The sequence below is a fragment of the Cricetulus griseus genome, chromosome 2 (assembly GCF_003668045.3).
Source record: "Cricetulus griseus strain 17A/GY chromosome 2, alternate assembly CriGri-PICRH-1.0, whole genome shotgun sequence".
NCBI lineage: Eukaryota > Metazoa > Chordata > Mammalia > Rodentia > Cricetidae > Cricetulus > Cricetulus griseus.
In genome coordinates, this window is record NC_048595.1 from 382,286,424 (window position 1) to 382,306,906 (window position 20,483).

Genomic DNA, 20,483 nt, shown 5'->3' on the forward strand with positions numbered 1-20,483 from the left:
GCTAAATACAGTGCAGTATGGGAAGTGTTACTAAAAGTGGGTGCCTGTAACAGCCTAGTTTACATTGGTGTTGAAGAGTAGTGAGGTCCCTGGAAAGCTCCCAACAGTACCTGGGACTCCCCTGAGAATGGCTGCTGAAAAAGAAAGCAGGGAGAGGGGAGGGGAAGCACAACCAGGCAAGGACATAGGCATAAGAAGACAGGTGGTATGATGTGGCTGAGGTCTAAGAGGCAAGGGGTTCCCCAACGAGAGAAGGGCAGGGCCATTGGCTCTCCCCAAAGTGGAGCTAACTTGATAACTTGAAGTTTGAGTCATGATATCTTCCTCCAGAGAATCTGTGTTTGCAACTGGTAGTGACAGTGTAAGTGTCAACACTGAGCCACCCAGCCCTTTGATTGCAGGAGCTCTTAGAAAAATCTTGGCTGCCTCAAATTTGTTCAGGTTCATTTATCATTAATAGCTTTCAGAAAGTTTCAGAAAGGAGAAAATGTTTTGCCTCTGTCATTTACAGCTACATGGTTATATCTGTGAGCCAATCTCACCTCCAGTTTTACACATTGTCTTTTTGAGTTTATGCCTCAAATGCTTGCTCCTTTAGTCACTTCTCATCATAATTACTACTTCCTCTTTTCTATAAAAAGTGGAAGGATGAGTTTGTATAATGATAGTGTCACCTTAGGTGTAGAAAGAGTCACAGAAAATAATTTGTTTAGAAATTACTTCTTGTGTTAGACATGTCTGGCACCCACAAATGTTATTTTTATTTTCTGTGATGGCACAAAGTGGAGACCTAATGACCATGGAAAGGGGAGAAATGCAAAATCAGGTTTTATTTTAGTACTTGTGTGGATTTGGTTTTCAGAAAAGAAGCAGAGCCTTATAAAGAAGCTGGGCCTTGTCATGATGGATGGCAGACAGATTACCAGGTGAAAACAGTCTCCAACCAGGGGTGATAAGTATGGATTCAACATCTGCTGGCAAGTGCCGCTTCTATTCTGTGTCATCGGAAACACTCAGCCTCAAGTGGTTTCAGTGATAAACCTTCAGATACCAACAGATAGTACACCCATTCATTCAAGGCTGCTAAGTAGGAATCTTCTCTGTGCTAGGCTCTGTCCAGGCCCCATAGTCCCACAGACAGAGAAAGGGTCACGATCAGGAGGAGAGCTGACCTGAGGTAGTGTAGAAGGGCTGGACAGGATTATGAACCAGAGTTGGGTTATAAAGACTAGGATGGCACAACCTTGTAAAACCCCATAAATACCCCTGGATCATATAGTACCTCTGCTTTTATTGCTTGGATTCTTCCTAGTGAATAGATTCAGGTTTTTATTTCATTTGAGGTTATGGAACTAGAGAGAAACCGTTTCTTTTTTTCTTTTTAAGTACTACAAGAAGAGCTCCTACCCTTATAACTGTTGACAGCTTCTCTTGGGTTTCGATTCTGATTGGAAGTCTAGAAATGTCTCAGAACCAGTCCTCTTGCCAGGAAAGTCTAGGTCAGGATCAGAAGCTTGGTCTGATGCCTTTTAGAGCCTCATGCACTGGTCTGCCTTTGGAACTGCTTGAGTTGTGTAGATATACAACTAATGGCTATAGGAAAAGGATCCTTCCTATTTTGTGTGTGCTGGGGACCAAAACCATGACCCAATGAATGCTATTTTGTGCAAGCACACTGGACTACTATGCTGTTCCCCCAGCCCTCTGGATTTGATTATTTTGGTACTCTATTGATTGTGAGCAGATAGGCCTATTTCTTTGGGAATATATTTATACTACCCTAGCTCCCATGATTCCCTCTGAACCAGAGTGAAGACCTAAACAAAAAGCCTATCCTTGGTAGTCTCTGCCTTACAGGATGCTGTATAGTAGCAACTTTCAGTTTTCCTGTCACCTAAATCATCATGAATAATGCAGTGATGTGACCCCAAGCTTCTATCGTCTTCATTCTGATGTGGGGACACCAAGCAGGGCATTTCATTTGAGAGCCTGGCCATGGGGGCGCAGTGAGGGTCGTGTGCTTTTGGGGCATGAGTGTTTCACACTGAACCTAGCAAATCCTTCACAGCTGAGGCTTTGTCTCTGAAATACTGAATGAAAGAAATTCCATGGTAACTCCTAGGAAACCATTCTTATTGATAACTTCACTTTAAACAGAACTAGTTTCCTGTCTGATTTTTTTTTTCCCCTCAGTGCCTCTGACTTGTCTGCATAGCTCCTCTTGTCATTCCCTAGTGACTTGACATAACACCCAAGAGTGTCCATATGTGTACTGCTGTGTTCATAAACGTCTGGGTCTTTGTCCGTCGCCCCCCTCCCCCAATCTCACTGCTGTGTATGTGTGGGTTCATGATCTTATTCATCAGACACTCAGTGAGATGTTCCCTGGGGCCAGTTGCTGAATCACATGCTAGACACACAAGCACGTGTGCACTTTTACAGCCTTTGAAATGGTTTCCCCTTTGAGTGCATATTTATATTTTTTCTAAGTGTCTAGAAAATCTCATCGGTATTCTTGTGCTCCCCCACTGTTTACCTCTAATAGTCATGTGAGTTACAGAAATGGGGAAGTATGCTGTTAAATTCCTTCACTCTGGCTCCAGTTATGATGCAGTGGGTGGTGTATGCTGTGCGAAATCTCACTGAAGACAACAGCCAAAATCAAGATTTCATTGCTAAAATGGAGGAGCAGGGGTTGGCAGACGCATCTCTGCTGAAGAAAATGGGTTTTGAAGTTGAAAAGAGTGGGGAGAAACTGATTCTGAAGTCTAATAACGACATCCCCCCACCTGTAAGTACTCTTACATAAACTATTCTCCCCCAGTCTCTCTCCCTGAGGCTGTCCCTGCATCTGTGTGACTCTGGAAGTGAGGGGTCATTAAAGGAAACATAGAAGACAGGGAGAAGTTGCTCTCTGACATGATTACCAGACAGCACTGAATAGTGCTGCAAAGAACTTTTTGGTCAGGCTTTGTGATGCCATTTGCTTTAAATTACAACTTATGTAGATCATGACATACAAAAGCATTCTGAAACATATACATGATATAAACAGGTCCCTGAGCAGAACTAGGCTTCCTTTTAAAGTAGTGGCATTCACTGCAGTTTTTTGTTTGTTTGTTTTTTGTTTTTCAAGACAGGGTTTCTCTGTGTAGCTTTGGAGCCTATCCTGGCACTTGCTCTTGAGACCAGGCTGGCCTCAAACTCACAGAGATCCGCCTGCCTCTGCCTCCCAAGTACTGGGATTAAAGGCGTGCGCCACCAACGCCCAGCATCACTGCAGTTTTTGAATGCTGTTGCATGTATCCTTTAAAGATCTTCCCAGTTCCCCATGACCGTGACATAAGCAAAGCTCTGTATTTTCCCTTTGGCTGTTCTTGTAAATAGATGTGCTATAGCTATGACTCTTTCTGTTGTTTTGTTTTTTCCTTAGTGAATGACCTCTTCATCTCAACATGTTCAGATTCCATCTCATGGATCTCTCATCTCTGCAGTATATGAAATCCCAAGTATTGGAAATGTAGAGCACAGATGCGGGAATCTCTCAGCCCTTTAGAGTTCAATGTGTGTAAGCTACAAGTGGACATTTTCTTTTTTTCTTTGCAGTAAGTGTAACTGTCTGCCTTACCTTTGTCCCCTTGGGTAGAGCGCGCTTTCCAGTCATTTACCTTGTGCTTACCATTGTAGTGGCTAATAAACATTTTTGAGGGCATAGCCCCTACTTGGCAAAGACTGGGACCCTTGATTGGATCCTGTGCATCCTTTCAGATGGCAAGTATGCTTCATTCCTTTGATTCTCTGCTTTTCATTGGATTTCTGAACTCTGGCGGGCACTTGAAGTAAGTTTCTCACTGTGATTAATTCTACCAATCTCTTTTCTACCCTTCTGCCTTTCCAAAACATTGACATGACTCATTTCCAGTTAATTAATTTGAGAACCCTCCCTCTTCATTTCATGCACTGTGTTGTCACTGAGCCCTGTCCTTTGGAAGTTAGAAAAGAGTGAGAATGGGTGAAAGAACATGTGGCACTTAACTGTTTGCATCCCAGGTTGACTTAGAGTTATGGATTCCATAAAAGGGCAGATGCTTATATTTTGCCCATATTCATGTCTCTCTGACACAACAGGAAATACTTGTTCTCTGTTTAGTGTGTAGTGCCTCTGTGTGAAAGGAACATCTATAGCATCTTCTGCTTAAAAGTGTGGCTGTCACAAAAGACCGCACAGTTTTAGCTTTGTTGCCATAAGTACAAATGTAATTTGGAAGAGCAAGAATATATTGGCATCGAGCTAGCTTTTGTTACATTTTTATACCAGGTAGAACTTGACTATGGAGGCACTAGACCCTGCCTGACTAATAAAAATCACTATGAGCTGGTGGTTCATGTTGTAGGTGCTTATTAGCATTATTTTTGTGAACAGGCAAACTAATATATCCAGAGACATCACATTGTTCATATTTATACTTCTGAAATAAAACCAGTAAAGACCCAACCAAAAACTTCACAAAAATACTATTCTAAAATCGAGTCCTTGTAAGTTTCTTCATGGCTATGCTTACCTTGCTTTGTAAGAACAGCTTGAGCTATTAATTAAATAGCAGTTTCCCCATACATACTGTCTGGTGCAAGCTGTGGAACTGAAGAAATGTCAGATTCTAGGCCTGTGGCAGTTAAGATGCATTTGTGATATTCAGCCATTGCAAAATGTAATACACAAGAAGCCATTCCCTTCTGGGGCATCAAGAGTTAAAATCCTTTCTCCATAGAGGACTGGCCAAAGGGAAAACAGTGGGGGTCCCTTTCTCCTTTTAACAAGTTTACAATGGACATTCTTTTTTCCTCTCAATGGGTGTGTACACACCAGTGGAGTCACACAAACATGTCGGTATGCACCATATAATAACAAACACAAATAAATAAAAGGAGCCTTGTGAGAATACAGAATGGGGTATGGCTGTGTGCTCGAAATAGGAAGTGTGGGTCTTGCAGAGTGAAAACATGCTGATGACTGCATTGTGGCCCCTTTTGATTCCCTGGAGATGAAGGATTGAACACAACAGCTTCCCTGTGCTCTACCAGTGGGCCTGGGGCTTCCCAGAACCTTGTTTTACATGCTGTAGAGGATTAATTTGCCACCTCAATCAGCCCTTTGTGGGGGTGGGAAATAGGGCAGTCCCACAAAATTTGTAAAGATACAGAATAGTCACAGTGAGTTTTGTGACTATATTGTTTTCAAGAGCAAATTGACAAAGCTTTTGGCCTACTTCATTTTCACAGATAGAAAAGAAAGGATTCTTTGCTTGGTAGTAAGGCTAAGGGTTTGCAGAGTGGCTCTTTTGTCATACCCAACAATAGGGAAGACTTTAAAGCTGTGGAATCATGTAAAAGCAAATGTTAAGGTTCATATCTTGTGGGTAACTCAGATTCCAACCATGACACTGTGAGAACCACTAGAACACACTCTTGCAAAAGGAGATGCAGAAAAATGATTAGGGTATAAATAAGGAGGACTGCTGGTTAGTTAGCAAGCTTCAAATCAGATTTCGACCTCTGTGTGTCTTAAATCTGTTCTCCTTTGAATGATTTGTAACACCACCTGAGATTTAAATTGCATTTTTTCCATTTATTTACTTATTTATTTCACTGTCTTTTCCTTTCTGTTGTAGAAAGCTTAAAAGATGTCAGCCAGGCATTTAGTTTGCAGCAGGAAAATGTGTTTAAAAATTATCCCATCATCATAATAAGCTCTTATTATGTGCAGCAGTGAAAGTAAGACAGCTGTTTAGAAGCAGAGAAGCTGAGAAACAGTCTATAAAGATAAAATATAAAATTAGCATCTCATAGAGCCCTTTGAGGGAGCCTAAAGCCTGCTTGGTGCTGTCCAAGGTTCTGATAACTTCAGCTCCATAGGCCTAGATTCTTGTTTTCAAAGTTTTGGGGTCTTTTTCCTATGGCACAATGCTTGGTCTGTCTCCTCTCTCTTACACATTTTTACATAACTTATTTTTAGATCAACTACTACATCCTATTTTACAATATGAATTTGTTTTATTGTCTATATTATATGTGAATTTAAGCTAAGCCTTTTGTGTACATGTAATAATGACTCTAATATTGACTCTATCACAGTGTCAGACTTTGCTCATAACCAGAGAAAATCCATGATTATGGGTAACTTTTTTTGAGTTTTTAATAATTCTTTTTTTGAGACAGGGTCTCACTGTATAGCCATGACTGGCCTGGCTCACTGTATAGCCTAGACTGGCCTTGAACTCATAGATCTAACTGTGGTTACTAGGATTGAAGGCATGTGTCACCACATCCAACCTGTATTCTTACTCTAACTAAAACCTGGTTGTTTCTCTGTTTTAAATGCATGACTTGCATTCTTTGTTTGCTCAAGCGTTTCTGTGATTCTTCCTCAGCACTGCAAACCTGGTACCACCCCCCTCCCTGGAGCACTTAAGGTCAGGAACAGGTGATCTGAAGAAGTGCGTGCTTACAATAATAAGTTGAGTCAGAGTAGTTAGGAAATCTCCCCAAGGCCACACAGCCGCACATGTTTAACAACTAATCGGTATAGTTAAATGGACAAGAATAAGTGAGAAAATCATGTGACTGCTTTTCCTGGAAGCATGGAAATTAAGTGTGGCAAAATAGGCTGCAGCATTGCCCAAGACACATCACAAAGGAAACTGAAGATTATAGATTTCAGTTACAAAACCTAAGTCCAACTCTCAGCTTCACTTTTTGCTAGATGTGTAGTCTGGAGTAAAGTGCTTAGCTGCTTGAGCCTGCATTTCCCCTCAGAATACCAGGTGCTGGAGCTAGAACAGTGAGCAGGACAGCCATGGTCCCTACCCTCATGAAGTTGCATTCTGATGAGGCTAACAGGAATTCTGCTAACATGTGAATACACAGTGAAACAAGAACAGTATTAACTGCAGGAAGAAAATAAAGCTGATGGTAATGGGGTGTGCTTTCCAAGTTTAGTCCATGTGTACAGAGGCCAGGGAGCTGAAAAGGAGCTAGCCTGCAAAGAACTGAAGTAGGCCTTGGAGGATGATGGAGCAACATCCTGCTGGATGGAAATGGATAGCTGCCTTTGATAAGCACCAAAAGTGATGCTAGGACCCAGATCCAAAGGGAGAAAGGAGTTAGACTGGTCATGGGGTACACAGGATTAGATATGCCTGCTCTGCAAGATCCTGGGAGGAATTTGATTTTACTTGATGTGCATTACAAAACTGCAGAATCTTTTTTTTTTTTTCCAAATGCAAAGATTGAGTCTACAGTTATAAATGACTACCTTTGCTTTTGTGTGGGAAATAAAATGGAGAGAAGGAATGAAGATGGGTAGTGCCAAGCAGTAAACTTAGAATGGTGGTGACTTACACCTGCATGATTATCAGTGAAAATAGAGTTAAGTTGGCATATGTTGGAGGTAGAGCCCTTAGGATCTTCTTGTGGGCTTATTGTGAGAGTAGATGGAGTAGCCAAGAATAACATGCAGGCCTTTGTTGAACAGCTAGATGTATGGCTTTGCATTCACTCAGATAAAGACCCTCAGTGTAAAGAGCAATTCTTACTAGTATACTGACTTTGGGTCACAGCACCCATTCTTCCCTTTTGACCAGATGTTTTTTAGACATCCAATTGGACATAGATAGAAGACTTTTAATTCACAAAGCTAGATGGGACTGGAAATACATATTAGGAGTTACTGGCTTCACATACAGGTTATGATGTAAACACAGCCTTGTAGGGATCATGTGAACAACCTAGGAAGAGATCTGACCCATAGCTCACATCTCAGACCAGCCTATACTGAACATGTGTAAGATTGTTTGCTGTTACAGGTTCCTCATTAAAAGAATTTTAATAATGTCACACACCATCTTCATACATAATATTTATGCATTTTAGTTTACATGTATGTGAAGTCAGGGATGATGCATGATTAAAGGTCTTCTCAGAAAAGTACTTATATTAGAAACAAAGACAGAGTGTTAGCAAAATATGGACAGACCAGGCCCTGAAGTTGGCTCCCAGTGGCTACTCAGCTTCCTGAAGAAAATTAGACATTATTCAGCTGGATGATTCTGACTAAACAACTTTCCAGGTAGTTACTGGCCACCTCTTGCTCATCTCTGACAAGGGTTGGAGTCCCATATGGCCAGCGTGCAGTGTATGCTCAACCTACCTGACTCAATAGAGAGATAGAGTGATGCATGTTCAGTCTGATAGGCAGAGCTATGCCTCACTGAGTAAACTCATTCTGCCCTCTCTCACTGCATTGTTGTGCATAGTTACACCACAGGCCTTCTCTCCATTACATCATGGGAATTCTTTACAATTTGAAAGGAGAGCACATGAGACTGTATTTTATCTCAACACGTATAAACAAAGCTTTTAGAAGTAACACATTGACCCCAACAGGGTCAACATGTTTACAGCTTTGGCAGGCTTTGGGGGTAAAAGCATGTTTTTTTACCTTTTTTGGAGACATTATTTTGAGCAATTCAAGATAAGCATGTTTATGAGTAAAAGAGCATTTTGGCAGGTATTGTAGACTGAGTTGTGTTCATGCCTCCCATCAAATATATGCACCAAAATCTTAACCTCCAGTACTTTGGAATGTGATCTCACTTAGAGATCTTTAAAAAGATAATTAAGGTAATATAAGGGGGGCCCTTGATATTTTGGTGGACTCTGATCTCATAAAACTTCATACCCTTACGAAAAAGAAATTTGGGCACAGCTTCAGAGAAAATACTGTACTAAGACTGAGAGAGAAGACAGGCATTTATAAGTCAAAGAGAGGGGCCTTAGGAGAAACCATCCCTTGCTGTCAGTGGCAAATGTACCTACTCCCCACCCACATTTATTCAAAACACCAGAGATAGAACATGGAGCCTCTCCCATGCCAGGCAAATGCTGTGCCATTGAACCACATCCACAGCACACACATTTTTTTTTTTTTTTTTTGCACTTTAATAGAAGGGGGCACCCTTCAAATGTTTGCTTCCCAGACTACCATGGAGTAGAAGTGTTTGGAAAGTGTGCTAGCAAAGAGTTTCTGAAACATAGGAGAAAAACACAAAGCCACAGAATTAAAAAAAAAAAAAAAATGTCAATGAACCTGGAACAATATAAATCAAAGGGGGAAATGCATTATAAAACTTTGAAAATCTGCAACAAAGACATCAACTATAAAGCATCTTGACAAGAGGGTAGACACCTCTTGAGCTCTTGCTATGACTGACTCTCAGTAATCCTGCCTCTTAGAACTCCCTTCTGTGATGCCAGCACCTTGAAATCTCACCTGCTCATTTGTGTCTAACGGTTTGGTCTTGCAAAGAGGCCTCTGTACTGTGGATAAGTATGGAGCTGGACCCTTCTATTCCAGCTTTCAGTGACTGTCTTTATCACAGAGCCAGAGCACCAGCAGAACTGTATCCGTTGCATTCTCATCCACAAAAACTGACCACCATGTGCATTTCAAGTATGTTTTAGGGTGATTTGTTATACAGTAATAAGTATTACAAGGCAGAACACTGACGTCTCTCAAGAACAGGTGTTAAGATAACAACTAACTTACCAATAGAAAGGTGAAAAACAGAAGAAAATAGAACCTTGTCTTTGAAGAGCTGAAAGTAAGCAACCACCAGCCTACATCTTTATAACCCCCCCACCACCACCAAATCTTTCAGTAATGAAAAGAGAATAAAGATAGCTGGAAAAAACAAAAAACAAATTCTGGGGAATTTATCATTGCTAGACTAACCAAAGACCTTTCTTAGGAAATGGTAAGATAAGCAGGCAAAGGTAATCTATGTGTTTGACAGGTAAAACAACTATCTGCATCCAGGACCACAACAGACATTCTTTTACAAGTATACATGGGGTTGTTTACTGTGTTCTTAGACAGCTCAACAAACTCAGAGTCATACATAATACCTTCTCTGATCATAGTGTAACTAAGCAACATGTCAAACCAAGAAGGTGACTGTAAAGTCCCCCTACATGTAAAAATTAAATAGAGAAATGGCAAGAAGTGAAAGGTTATAGAAAATGCTGTATTCTGAAGTTGGTGAGCAATAGCAAATGTTATCCTTAATGGGCAAGTGAGATTGTACATACGATTGTCCATATTGAGTAGGAAGGATGGGAGTATAAGCCTGAAAGTTGAAGATGAAGAAAGCTGAGAATGAAGCATAATTTAACAGGAAACAAACATAGAGCAAAAATGATGTGGCCCAAAAATGGTTCTTTAGGAAATGAATTAAACCAATAATGCTGTTAACAACATAAGCACTCACAAGTACACTGTGTTTGTGGAAGGCAGAAGTCCTAAGAGAATATTGTATTTTATGGTAACCTGACTTTTTAGATGGGATAGACAGCCCTTTTTCTTACAAACAAAAGCAAGATACTTTTGTGTTAGCACACAACCAACAAAAGATGGTTCTTACTTATAATCCAAGTACCCAAAAATGTGCAGATATAATTCAACATTCTATTTATATCTACCCTCCCATGTAGGAGTGTAAAGGTACAACCAGCCCTGTGTGTCTATGGCAGGACGGAGGTGTCTCCAGCTGAGTATAGTGATACATGTCTTTAATCCCAGCACCCAGAAGGCAGAGAGGTATAGTTATTTGTTTTTTGTTTGTTTTTTCTTTTTATTCTTTGGAGACCTGCCACCAGTTCCCAAATAAATATAGAGAGACTTATTCTTTCTTGTGAATGCCGGGCCTTAGCTTGCTTATATTATCCTGCCTACCTTTTGCCTGAGGGCTTTTACCTTTCTCTATATTCTATTCTATTCTATTCTATTCTATTCTATTCTATTCTGTTCTGTTCTTTCTTTCTTACTCCGTGGCTGGTTGTGTAGCTGGGTGGCTGGACCCTGGAGTGCTCTCCTTCTTTTCTTGCTCCTCCTGAAAAAAAAGGGCCGTCCTTCTGCTCAGTCCCCACTAAAGAACCCTCTCTACACTTAGTTCCTTCCCACCACTTCCTGCCAGCTGGTTGCCAACTCAGCCTCCTGACCCCAGGTTCATTTTATTTCTCAAAGAAATGTAACATGTCTTTGCATCATTAACAAAAGCAACAAAAACAAATGTAACACACCTTTACATAGTTAAAATAATATTCCAAAACAGAGAGGCAAATATATCTCCATGAGTTCAAGGCCAACATGATCCATATTGAAAGTTAGAGGCAAGCTGGGGCTGACTACATAGTGAGACCTGTCTGTTACTGATGGTTCTTCCTGCCAACCTGGTCCCACAGCTGTGTCAGCCCCAAGTGAACACAAAGACTTATATTGGTTATGAAACTGCTGACTGATGGCTTAGGCTTTTATTGGCTAGCTCTGTCTTACTTAACAACCCATAACTACTAATGGTCTTATCTTACCGGAGAACACCTGACTCTGGTCCTCTCAACCAGGGATCACATGACTACTCCTCCCAGAATTCTTCTCATGTCCTAGGCCTGCCTGTCTTGCTGCCCTATTGGCCACAGTGTGTTATTCATCAACCAATAAGATAAACATATACAGAAGGACAAACCCATCATCTCCTCTTTTCTGTCTAAATAAAAAGGTTTTAACTTTACCATAGTAAAATTATATATAGCAAAACAGTTATCAAATAAGAACTATAGTTACAATATTTAGTCCATTAACATTTAAAGAAAATATTTTATCATCTATCCTATCTTTGTGAGTCTAAAGTCTTTTATGTAACTTATCTTTTATCATAACTAAGGAAAACCATAACCATAACTAACTATCTTCAACTCCATCAAAATCCACAGAAGGATAATATATAAACTCTAGAATTAACAGAGACATCTCACTGACTGGACAGTCACCTGAAGTTCCTCTGTAATGTTGGGGCATTCATCTTTGGCCCATAGGCCACAGTGTGTCTGACAGATTTTTCATTGAAGCAAGAAATTTTAAACTGTCCGCCTGCGTTGGCAGTTTGTCAGTCATTTTTCTGTGTCCTGTAGAATGTCTGGCAGACTCTTCCATGAAGCAGGAAACCTGCAGGACTGTCCTATCTTGTTTTGTAAGTTCAGCAGTCACTTCCCTGTTGGTCCTGCATGTCCACCTTATACAGCATACAGTCAAACAGTCCAGGCAAGAGCAGTTTCTTACTCAAAAGGCTATTTCTGCCATGTCAAGGCAAACTCCATAACTCCATAACGAGTTTCTTTGATATCCGTCTTCCTCTCTGAAGTAATTGGTGTTGGCAGAAGCAATTGTGTCTCAAGTCATGAAAAACCATTTTTGATGCCATATTCTGAAGGTCTTTGAAAGGTTTGAAGACTCTCTATCTCAAATATATCTCTGTATATCTAGAAAACCTAACTAACCTAAGTTTTTACTATTATAGGTGACTATCATCTGTATTTAATTATATATTACATTTTTGAGAGAGCTGTATAAACACAATACCTAAATAAGAATAGAAATATAACTATAACAAAATTGACCCTAAATTTGTATCAATAAATCAAAATCCATACCAATACAAAGTATTCATTTCTATATCATATTCCCCTTTTTTTCTTTAAAAAGAATTTGGTTGTGATCCTTAATTATTTATAACCAAACAAATTTAAATGAAAACAAACATTTATAAACAATTTTGGGGATTTTGGGTGTCATTCTCCCCAAACTACTTTCTGCTGTTTGGGAACGATGTCATGGGGATCATGAGAAAACATAAACCTGGCCAAATCCTGATTGTAGTGGTCTGTGAGGCTGCATTGTCTCAGGGGTCTTGCTTCATCAAACCATGTTAGTCTTGAAGGAATCCACAGCTTTTCACTTTCTGTGAAACAAGAAAACAATCTCTTTTACAAAGTAACATGTTCTTAAGCTTAAATTTTGAAGTCAGAGCATTTTTAAAATATATAAGTTGAGTTAATCCAGCAACATTTATAATCAAAAGTATTTTAGCAGCTGTACCTCTTTTCTCAGCAAACAATTTAAAGACAAGACAGTAACATACAGTAGCCAGACTTCCTGTGTATTTTCTATCTTTACATGGCTTTTTTATTTTTTATTACTCTATTTCTTATTCTTTTATTTTTTGAAACAGGGTTTCTCTGTATACTTTTGTCTGTCCTGGAATTTACTCTGTACACCAGGCTGGCCTTGAAATCACAGAGATCTGCCTGCCTCTGCCTCCCAAGTGCTGGGATTAAAGGTGTGCGCCACCACACCCAGCTACTCTATTTTTTTTTCCTTTTTCTTTTCTCTCCTAAGCCTACTTACATTTTTAAACACACTGTAAACTCTTTAGAGGCTTTACTTCATCTATTTCTGTCTTTACTGTAAATCTTTATCTTTTTTCTGGCCATGAGTCTTTTATCTACTGAACTACATTGCTAAAATTAAAGTGGCTGCTGTTTTAGCTGCTCGATTTCCAACATAGCAGGCGTAAGCTTACTGCCATCACTGGTAACTGTGCTCACCACCTGGACTCTTAAACCTTTATGAGTAAAAGCTAAATCTGCCATGCAGCATGCTGGCCATTGCTGCTGCCAGCTTCTCATAGACACCATTTTTGTTTGGTAGTGGGGCCTCTTAAAAGAGCCCTGTGGTTTTTTGCTATGATGAGTCAGGAAATTTCCCTTAAAGGAGCCTCATGACTCTGCTTGTCTCTAGCAAAACAGCCTGCTCAAGAAAATGCTGCAACCAAGAAGCCGTGCTTGTCTCTGTTCTTTTGTTTCTAAAATCCCTTTTAAAGCTTTTGTCAGTTTTACGTGGAAATTCGTACAACCACATTGCCAGCACCACTTTGTTACTAAGTTTTCTGGCCTGGTAGGTCCTATGGTCCTTGAGCCCCAAATGAACACACAGACACTATATTAATTATGAAACTGTTAGCTAATGACTAGGGCTTCTTATTGGCTAGCTCTGTCTTAATTATTAACCCATTTATATCAATCTGTGTATTGCCACAAGGCTGTGGCTTACCCGGTAATGCCCGGCATGATGTTACTCCTCTGGCAGCGTTGTGACTCTGTCCGGTGGGCTCACTCTGCCTACCTTTCCAAGAATCCTCCTCCTCTCCTAGCCCTGCCTATCTACCTGCCTGGCCAATCACTGTTTTATTCATCAACCAATAAGTGAAACATACAGAATAACATCTCCCATCACCTGTCTCCAAAAACAAAAAGGAAGGAAGAAAGCCAGAAGGAAGAAAGCCAGAGACTTTTGAATGTACACTGATTTTTCTCCCCGTCAGGATCCCCTAAATAACTTTGTTTTGTTTACATGGCATGTACCTTGTATTAGGTAATCAAAATAATCTAGAGATGATTTAACATGATGGGAGAGATGTGAGGAGATTCTAGGCAAATACCACTCCATTTTTAATTAGGAACTTCAGCATCCGAAAGGTAATAGTGATTTGTATATGTATTCTGGAGCTGGGGGACGGTTCAGAAACATACTGGGGCTGAGCTAAAATTCCATTGCTCTGTGCTACATCAGCAGTATCCAGGCAAGCTAAAGCTCATTTTTCTTGGGACTCAACTTTACCACTTATGTTTGTTTCTGGATTTGTTAATAGACTCCAGTCCCAGTAGGCACCTGAAAGTGAGGTACAATGTGGAAGAGACCCATGTGGAAGTATGCCTCCTGGCTTACAGTTCAGTGGTACATTCCATGTGTGTGCAACAGGATCTTGAAACAGCTGGCCACATGGAACCAACAGTTGGAAAGCAGAGAAAGATCAATCTGCTTTCTCTCCTGGACTGTTTTAATACAGTCCAGGATACCCTGCCCATGGGTCCCACCCACAATTAAGATGGGTCTTCCCACATCAATTAGCATCAACAAGATAATCCCCTATAGGCATGCCCAGTCCCATCTCCCAAGTGATTCTGGATCTATCTAGTTGGCAGCACTAACCATCACACAGAGACAACCTAGTGGGGAGGTGGTAAGAAGGCAGCCTTTTACAAGTCAAGAAGGGCCTCCACAGAAACCAATCCTGCTGACACCCTAATCTTGGCCTTCAGCCTCCAGAACTGTGGGACAGTGTGTGTTGTATAAGCTACTAGCCTGTGGCATTTTGTATGTCAGTCCTGACATGTACATAGTGCTTAGTAGTTACTGAAAGTTGCATCAGTAAAATACTTTGTTCCTTGCTCTAGATGTACACTTGCTCACAGTGTAGTACAAGGGGCATACATGAGTAAAGTAGTTGGTGGGTCCCAGAGTGACCACAGAAGCCTGGGTCCACTGGGGAAGGCTTCCTGGAGGAGACTACCTCATAATGGTATGGACAGGAAGGGTATTCCAGGCAGGGAGCCAGGGTGCATGGGCTCAGGCCAGGAACCGCACCTGCAGGAACTGCTTAATGGTTTGCTAGTGCCAAGGGCCATCTATCAGAAAAGGGCCTTGAAGCAGAAATTAAGAGGTAGTTCCTGCTAACCATGGAGTATGAGCCACATGCAGAGGCCCACAAAAAACATAAAAGAAAGCTCTGGCTGCAGGGACCCCACAAGATAAAGATACATGCTGCTAGATAGAAGAATTAATGCCAGTGGTTTGCATAAGTGGATTGCTTTTAAAAGATGCCCAGCAAATGACAGTCTTCTGTGGCTCCTGCAGAGCAGGCTCAGGGGTAAGACCCAGGAAGAAGCCTGGTCTTGGCTGAAGACAGAGCCAACTCTAGCCCCATTCCTTCCATGAACAGAATCCATGTCAGTCCTTTCTCTCAGTATTTATTCAAACTGTTGCTTCTCAAGGGCCTGTTTGTGCCTCTGCTTTCTTCACGATGTCCTTTTTTTAAAGAAACCATCAAGAACTTGTGGTCAGCTGATAGTTAGTCCTTCTGCTTCTCCTGGAGACATACCCTGGCTGCCATTGATTGTTGCATAAGGTTGACAGGCTCAGAACCGGACACAGACCCAACATCTCTGTGAGCCACAGAAGGTTACTTCAGTCTCAGAAATAGTCAGGACAGCCCAGCATGCCTTCTTCACTGCTGTGCTTTGGCATTTCCAGGCTCTCTTGTCTGGCCATCCATCCCTTTTGCAAGTATCGATTGCCAGACCCTGGGCCAGCACTGAGAAATAGATGGTGGTTTCCCATCTGAATCAACACAAGGTGCCACTAGACTAAGGAAAGCACCAGGAGAGGTGTGTGGTCTGGGACTAGAAAACCAAACAGTGGCTGTCCTCCCAGGAACATTGACTCCACCCACTGCTCTCACCTATGTCAGGGCCTATGAGCAGGAGCCCCTCAGCTTTTCACTGAACATTCTGGCCTCCTGTCCTGCACCATACAGTGGCTGTTTCCAGGATTGGTACTTCCCCATGTGGCTCTGCTTCAACAGTACCTTGTTGAAGGCAGCCCTACCTCCCTCCTGCTTCCTTCCTAAAAGTAAAAGCCTCATCCTTCTTAAAAAGGATTCATCTCCAGCTAAACTGAGTTGAAGGCCAGGCTGTGCTTTTGTTTTATATTATTCTGTTTTGACCTTGGAATTTGGAGGCTGTGCCTCCCTGGTGCTGGACTGCCCAATGAGTGTTGTGAGCTTGTTGGTGGAAGTTGATTTCCTTCTGAGATTCTTTCCATCATGGCCGTTTTATTTTGTATCTTTAGTTATTTGTATTTGGGGTTTTGTTTTTGTTTTTTCCTCCTTTAGGGCAGTCTATGCACCTTGCCATAGAGTTAGCTTGTTTGTTTGTTTGTTTGTTTGTTTGTTTGTTTGTTCCAAGACAGGGTTTCTCTGTAGTTTTGGAGCCAGTTTCAGAGCTCACTTGGTAGACCAGGCTGGCCTTGCACTCACAGAGATCTGCCTGCGTCTGCCTCCCAAGTGCTGGGATTAAAGGTGTGCACCTCCACTTCCTGGCCTTTGTTTTTCTTTTTTTACTTGATAATTTTCAATTTGCTTGTTAGGGCCCTGTTAGGTTTTCATTTCTATCAATGGCATATTGATAATAAAATTATCCATAGAAACTTTAAAAAGTTCCAGGTACCCTTTGATTCCCTTGTCCAGCCTACTTTTCATTATATTTTTTGCTTATCTGATTCCAAAAGGTCTTAACGTAATCTATATCAACACTAAGTATATTTAGATTTTTGCATCTTGTGTTTTGCACTTGCAGGTAAATCAGTTTTCAACATGTCATGAAGATTCTTTAAAATGAACTATTATGTCACTTTATTTTGTTTTGTTTTTCGAGACAAGCTTTCTCTGAATAGCCCTGGCTGTCTTGGAAGTCACTCTGTAGTCCAGGCTGGCCTTGAACTCAGAGATCCATCTGCCTCTGCTTCCAGAGTGCTAGGAATAAAGGCATGCGCCATCACTGCCAAGCGTTTAATGTCACTTTTTAAGTCATTTCAATAGAATTGGGATAGAGAAAAATGTAGTTCCTACCTAAATCCATTTTAAGATGAATATGCTTTTGATGTTCAGAAATATTTTTTCTTCTATAGTCTATATACTCATTTCACTTTACTCAGAATTTTATCCTAGTTTAATGTTTATGCTTAATTATACAGAATAAAATTTCACAATTAGAATCAGTCACCCAAAAATGTCTGCAAAGAGTGAATGTGTGAAAAATATTGAATATACTTGTATATTACTTGTTCAGGTCAAAGATGAAATTAAAAGCAAATTTGGAACATGTTGTTGCAAAGAAAATACAAACAAAACAGTGCTGAAGAAACTTGGAACTCTGAAATACTCCATTAGAAGAAAGATGTATAGTCAATGGTCCCCACAAGAAACTAGAGAAATGTGAGCAAACGAAACAAAAAGAAATTGTTACGATAAATCTTTCCGCCAAAAGCTGCCTGAGCCCCACTGCCATGTGTGAGCTTTACGCCAGCCACCTGCCCGAGTTAGACCCAAATGAATACACAGAAACTTGTATTAGGTACAATGCTGCTTGGCCAATGACTAGGATTCTCATCTGCTAGCTCAGTCTTAATTATCATAAATCTATGTATTTTATAAGACTTATTGGACGCCTTGCTGGTGGATCACATTGTACCGCTGGAGGAGGCGAACGGGGAAAAAGGGGCCCTTCCTGTTTCTCCTTCGCTTAAATATGAGTCTCCTTGCTACGTCACTTCCTGCCTGGATCAGCACTTCTCTACTACATTTCCCAGAATCCTCTTTGACTCCTAGTTCCATCTACTTGCTGTCTCATTGGCCAAACAGTATTTTATTTAACAATTAATAAGATAAACATACACAGTACATTCCCCATCAAGAAGTACTACTAATGAGAGCAGAAATTAGTGAAAGAAAATGTGTAAACAACAGAGAAGGTTCAATCAAAAGCTAAATCTTTGAAAAGATTCACGAGGTTGATAAGTCTATAGCAAATGGTTCAAAAAAAATCCTCAAATATGTGATAACAAAGATGGGGCATCACTACAAACCCTATAGTCACAAGAAAAGTGAGGCTGTAGTTTTAGCAACTTTATGCCCTCCAGAAATGACAATTTAGATAGAATGAATGATATCTGTGAAATACCTAATTATTAAAATGGACAAATGAATATAAGGCCCAAATTACTCTGTGTATATTAAAGAAATTGCATTTGAGATTAATCTTTTCACAAAGAAAATTCCAGTTCTCTACCTTCAGTCTACTTTCCCTCTAAAGCATCTGGGGTGCAGATCTGTCATTGTCATTCCCTTATCCAAATCCAATGGCTTACTCCACAGTGGAGTATTAGGACCATTTATGATCCAGCTGATGCCTGCAGCTTCCTGTGTTATTGCTAGCCATCCCCTTCCCCCACCCCTGTGCCACACTGATTAGCTCAGTAGTTCCCAGAAGGCAGTACTCTGTACCCCCGCCAGGGGGCACTTGAGGATGTGTGGGAGTATGAGTTGTCACTTGAAATCAAAGAATGTCACTGGCATTTAGTAGTCAGGGCCCAGGTGTCAAACATCCAGCAATGCCAGGGACATGCCCCACAGTGAAGAATCACCTTGTTGAGAATGGCCAATAGAGCCATAGAGACTTTGCCCAACTTTTCATCTCTAGAAATTAGACAAGCCATTAGCTTTGAGTAGACCCATCTTTTGCCTGGCTGATTCTGACTCCACTTTGGAGCTTCAGTTGGGAACCTTCCTGAACGAATGTCCCAAGAGTATTATTACACTGCATTTGTCTTCCCTTCCCCATGTCTTAAAAGATAGAAGTCAAGTTCTGTTGTAGAAGCAGAGTCTTAATTTGAATGTATTCTGAGACAGCAGAGGAGAGGAGACGCTAATATTTACTCAGTCGCTATGGTGAACCTCCCAACCCCACCCCACACCCCATCTTGTCTTCCTGGCTGTTGTGGTGGTGTCTCCTGAGCTGCAGTGCACACCTGAACCCGTGGGTGCTGTGGTTCCTAAGTGCCCCTCTCCCTTCCCTGCTCAACTCTACACTTCATTCCAATGTCCACCAAGAGCCACCGAGCTCTTGGTCCCTGTTGACCCCACCCCTCCCAGTGCAGACCCACACTTGAGAAAGGGCCTTCCATCTGGGTTTGCCAGAACTCAGGACAGGGGTGAGCTTCACTGGAGTTTGGGGATTGATTTAAAATTTTTCATATTGGTAATTATGGGTTGTGGTATTATTGAAATCTGAAAAACTCAAAAAGTCTCCCTGGGCTGTTGTCATTGATTCTTTACTGCCTTAAGTGTATGGCTGAGTCTAAAGACTTGTCAGTCAGGAGGGAGGATTAGCCTCGCCCATATGAAGGGAAAATTAGGAAGGGAAAGAAAAAAAAAAAAAAAAACCTTGTCTGAACTTGAAAATGAAAATGCTGATGTGGTTTTTATTCCAGAAACAAATCTTACTGATTAAGAGCAAGGAGCACTACTGGCTCGTGGGTGGGCCAGCTGTAGCTGGCTCCTTGCTCCACCGGGCCAGGCTCACTGCCACAGAATGTCAGAGGCCCATGTGGTCTGTGCAGGTGGGCATGGTTGTGTGCACACAAGGAGCATCATGGCAGGCAAGTTCCTGCAGTCCACTTGTTCATTTTCAGTCATGAACACAGGTAGACTTCATCAAGGGAAGCAACAGACCCTAATCACATGGGGGCTGGACTTGCCCACTTACCAACCACATGACCATGGCCAGTGATGGATTCTTTTCATCTCATCATCTACGAAGCAGAGGCAATTGCACCTATTATTGAAGTGCTGCCTGCACAGCTCATGACATGTGCCAACACAAACTGGATGTTCCTTGGATGGTCATTCCAGCAGCCAAGATGGCAGTTCCCGGTGATACTTCTCCAATCCCAGTGTTTGCAGCCACTGCTTGAAACAGCCTTTCTCCCTCTGGGCCCTCCTCTATGATTGGAGCTGCCAGAGTGGCCTGAGCTCTGGTGAGCCTTAGTTTCCATAACTGTAAAATGGGCCTGACACCTCTGCACATCGACCACACAGGGCTTGTGGCTTGGCATGACTGCAGAGGCCTCTGCCAGG

The 20,483-nt window shown here is 41.4% G+C and overlaps 1 protein-coding gene across 2 annotated transcripts in view; it reads left to right on the forward strand.

Moving 5' to 3' along the window:
- Positions 1–3,730, forward strand: part of Atxn10 (ataxin 10) — a 137,227-nt gene extending 133,497 nt beyond the window's left edge. The window contains exons 12-13 of one of the 2 annotated variants that reach the window (XM_027396176.2): positions 2,546–2,791; positions 3,434–3,730. In XM_027396176.2, coding sequence (XP_027251977.1) covers positions 2,546–2,791; positions 3,434–3,436 — 249 coding nt within the window. In that variant the 3' untranslated portion in view covers positions 3,437–3,730. The remainder of the gene's footprint in view (positions 1–2,545; positions 2,792–3,433) is intronic. The other variant, XM_027396177.2, reaches the window with a different exon arrangement.
- The last annotated feature ends 16,753 nt before the right edge of the window (positions 3,731–20,483 follow it).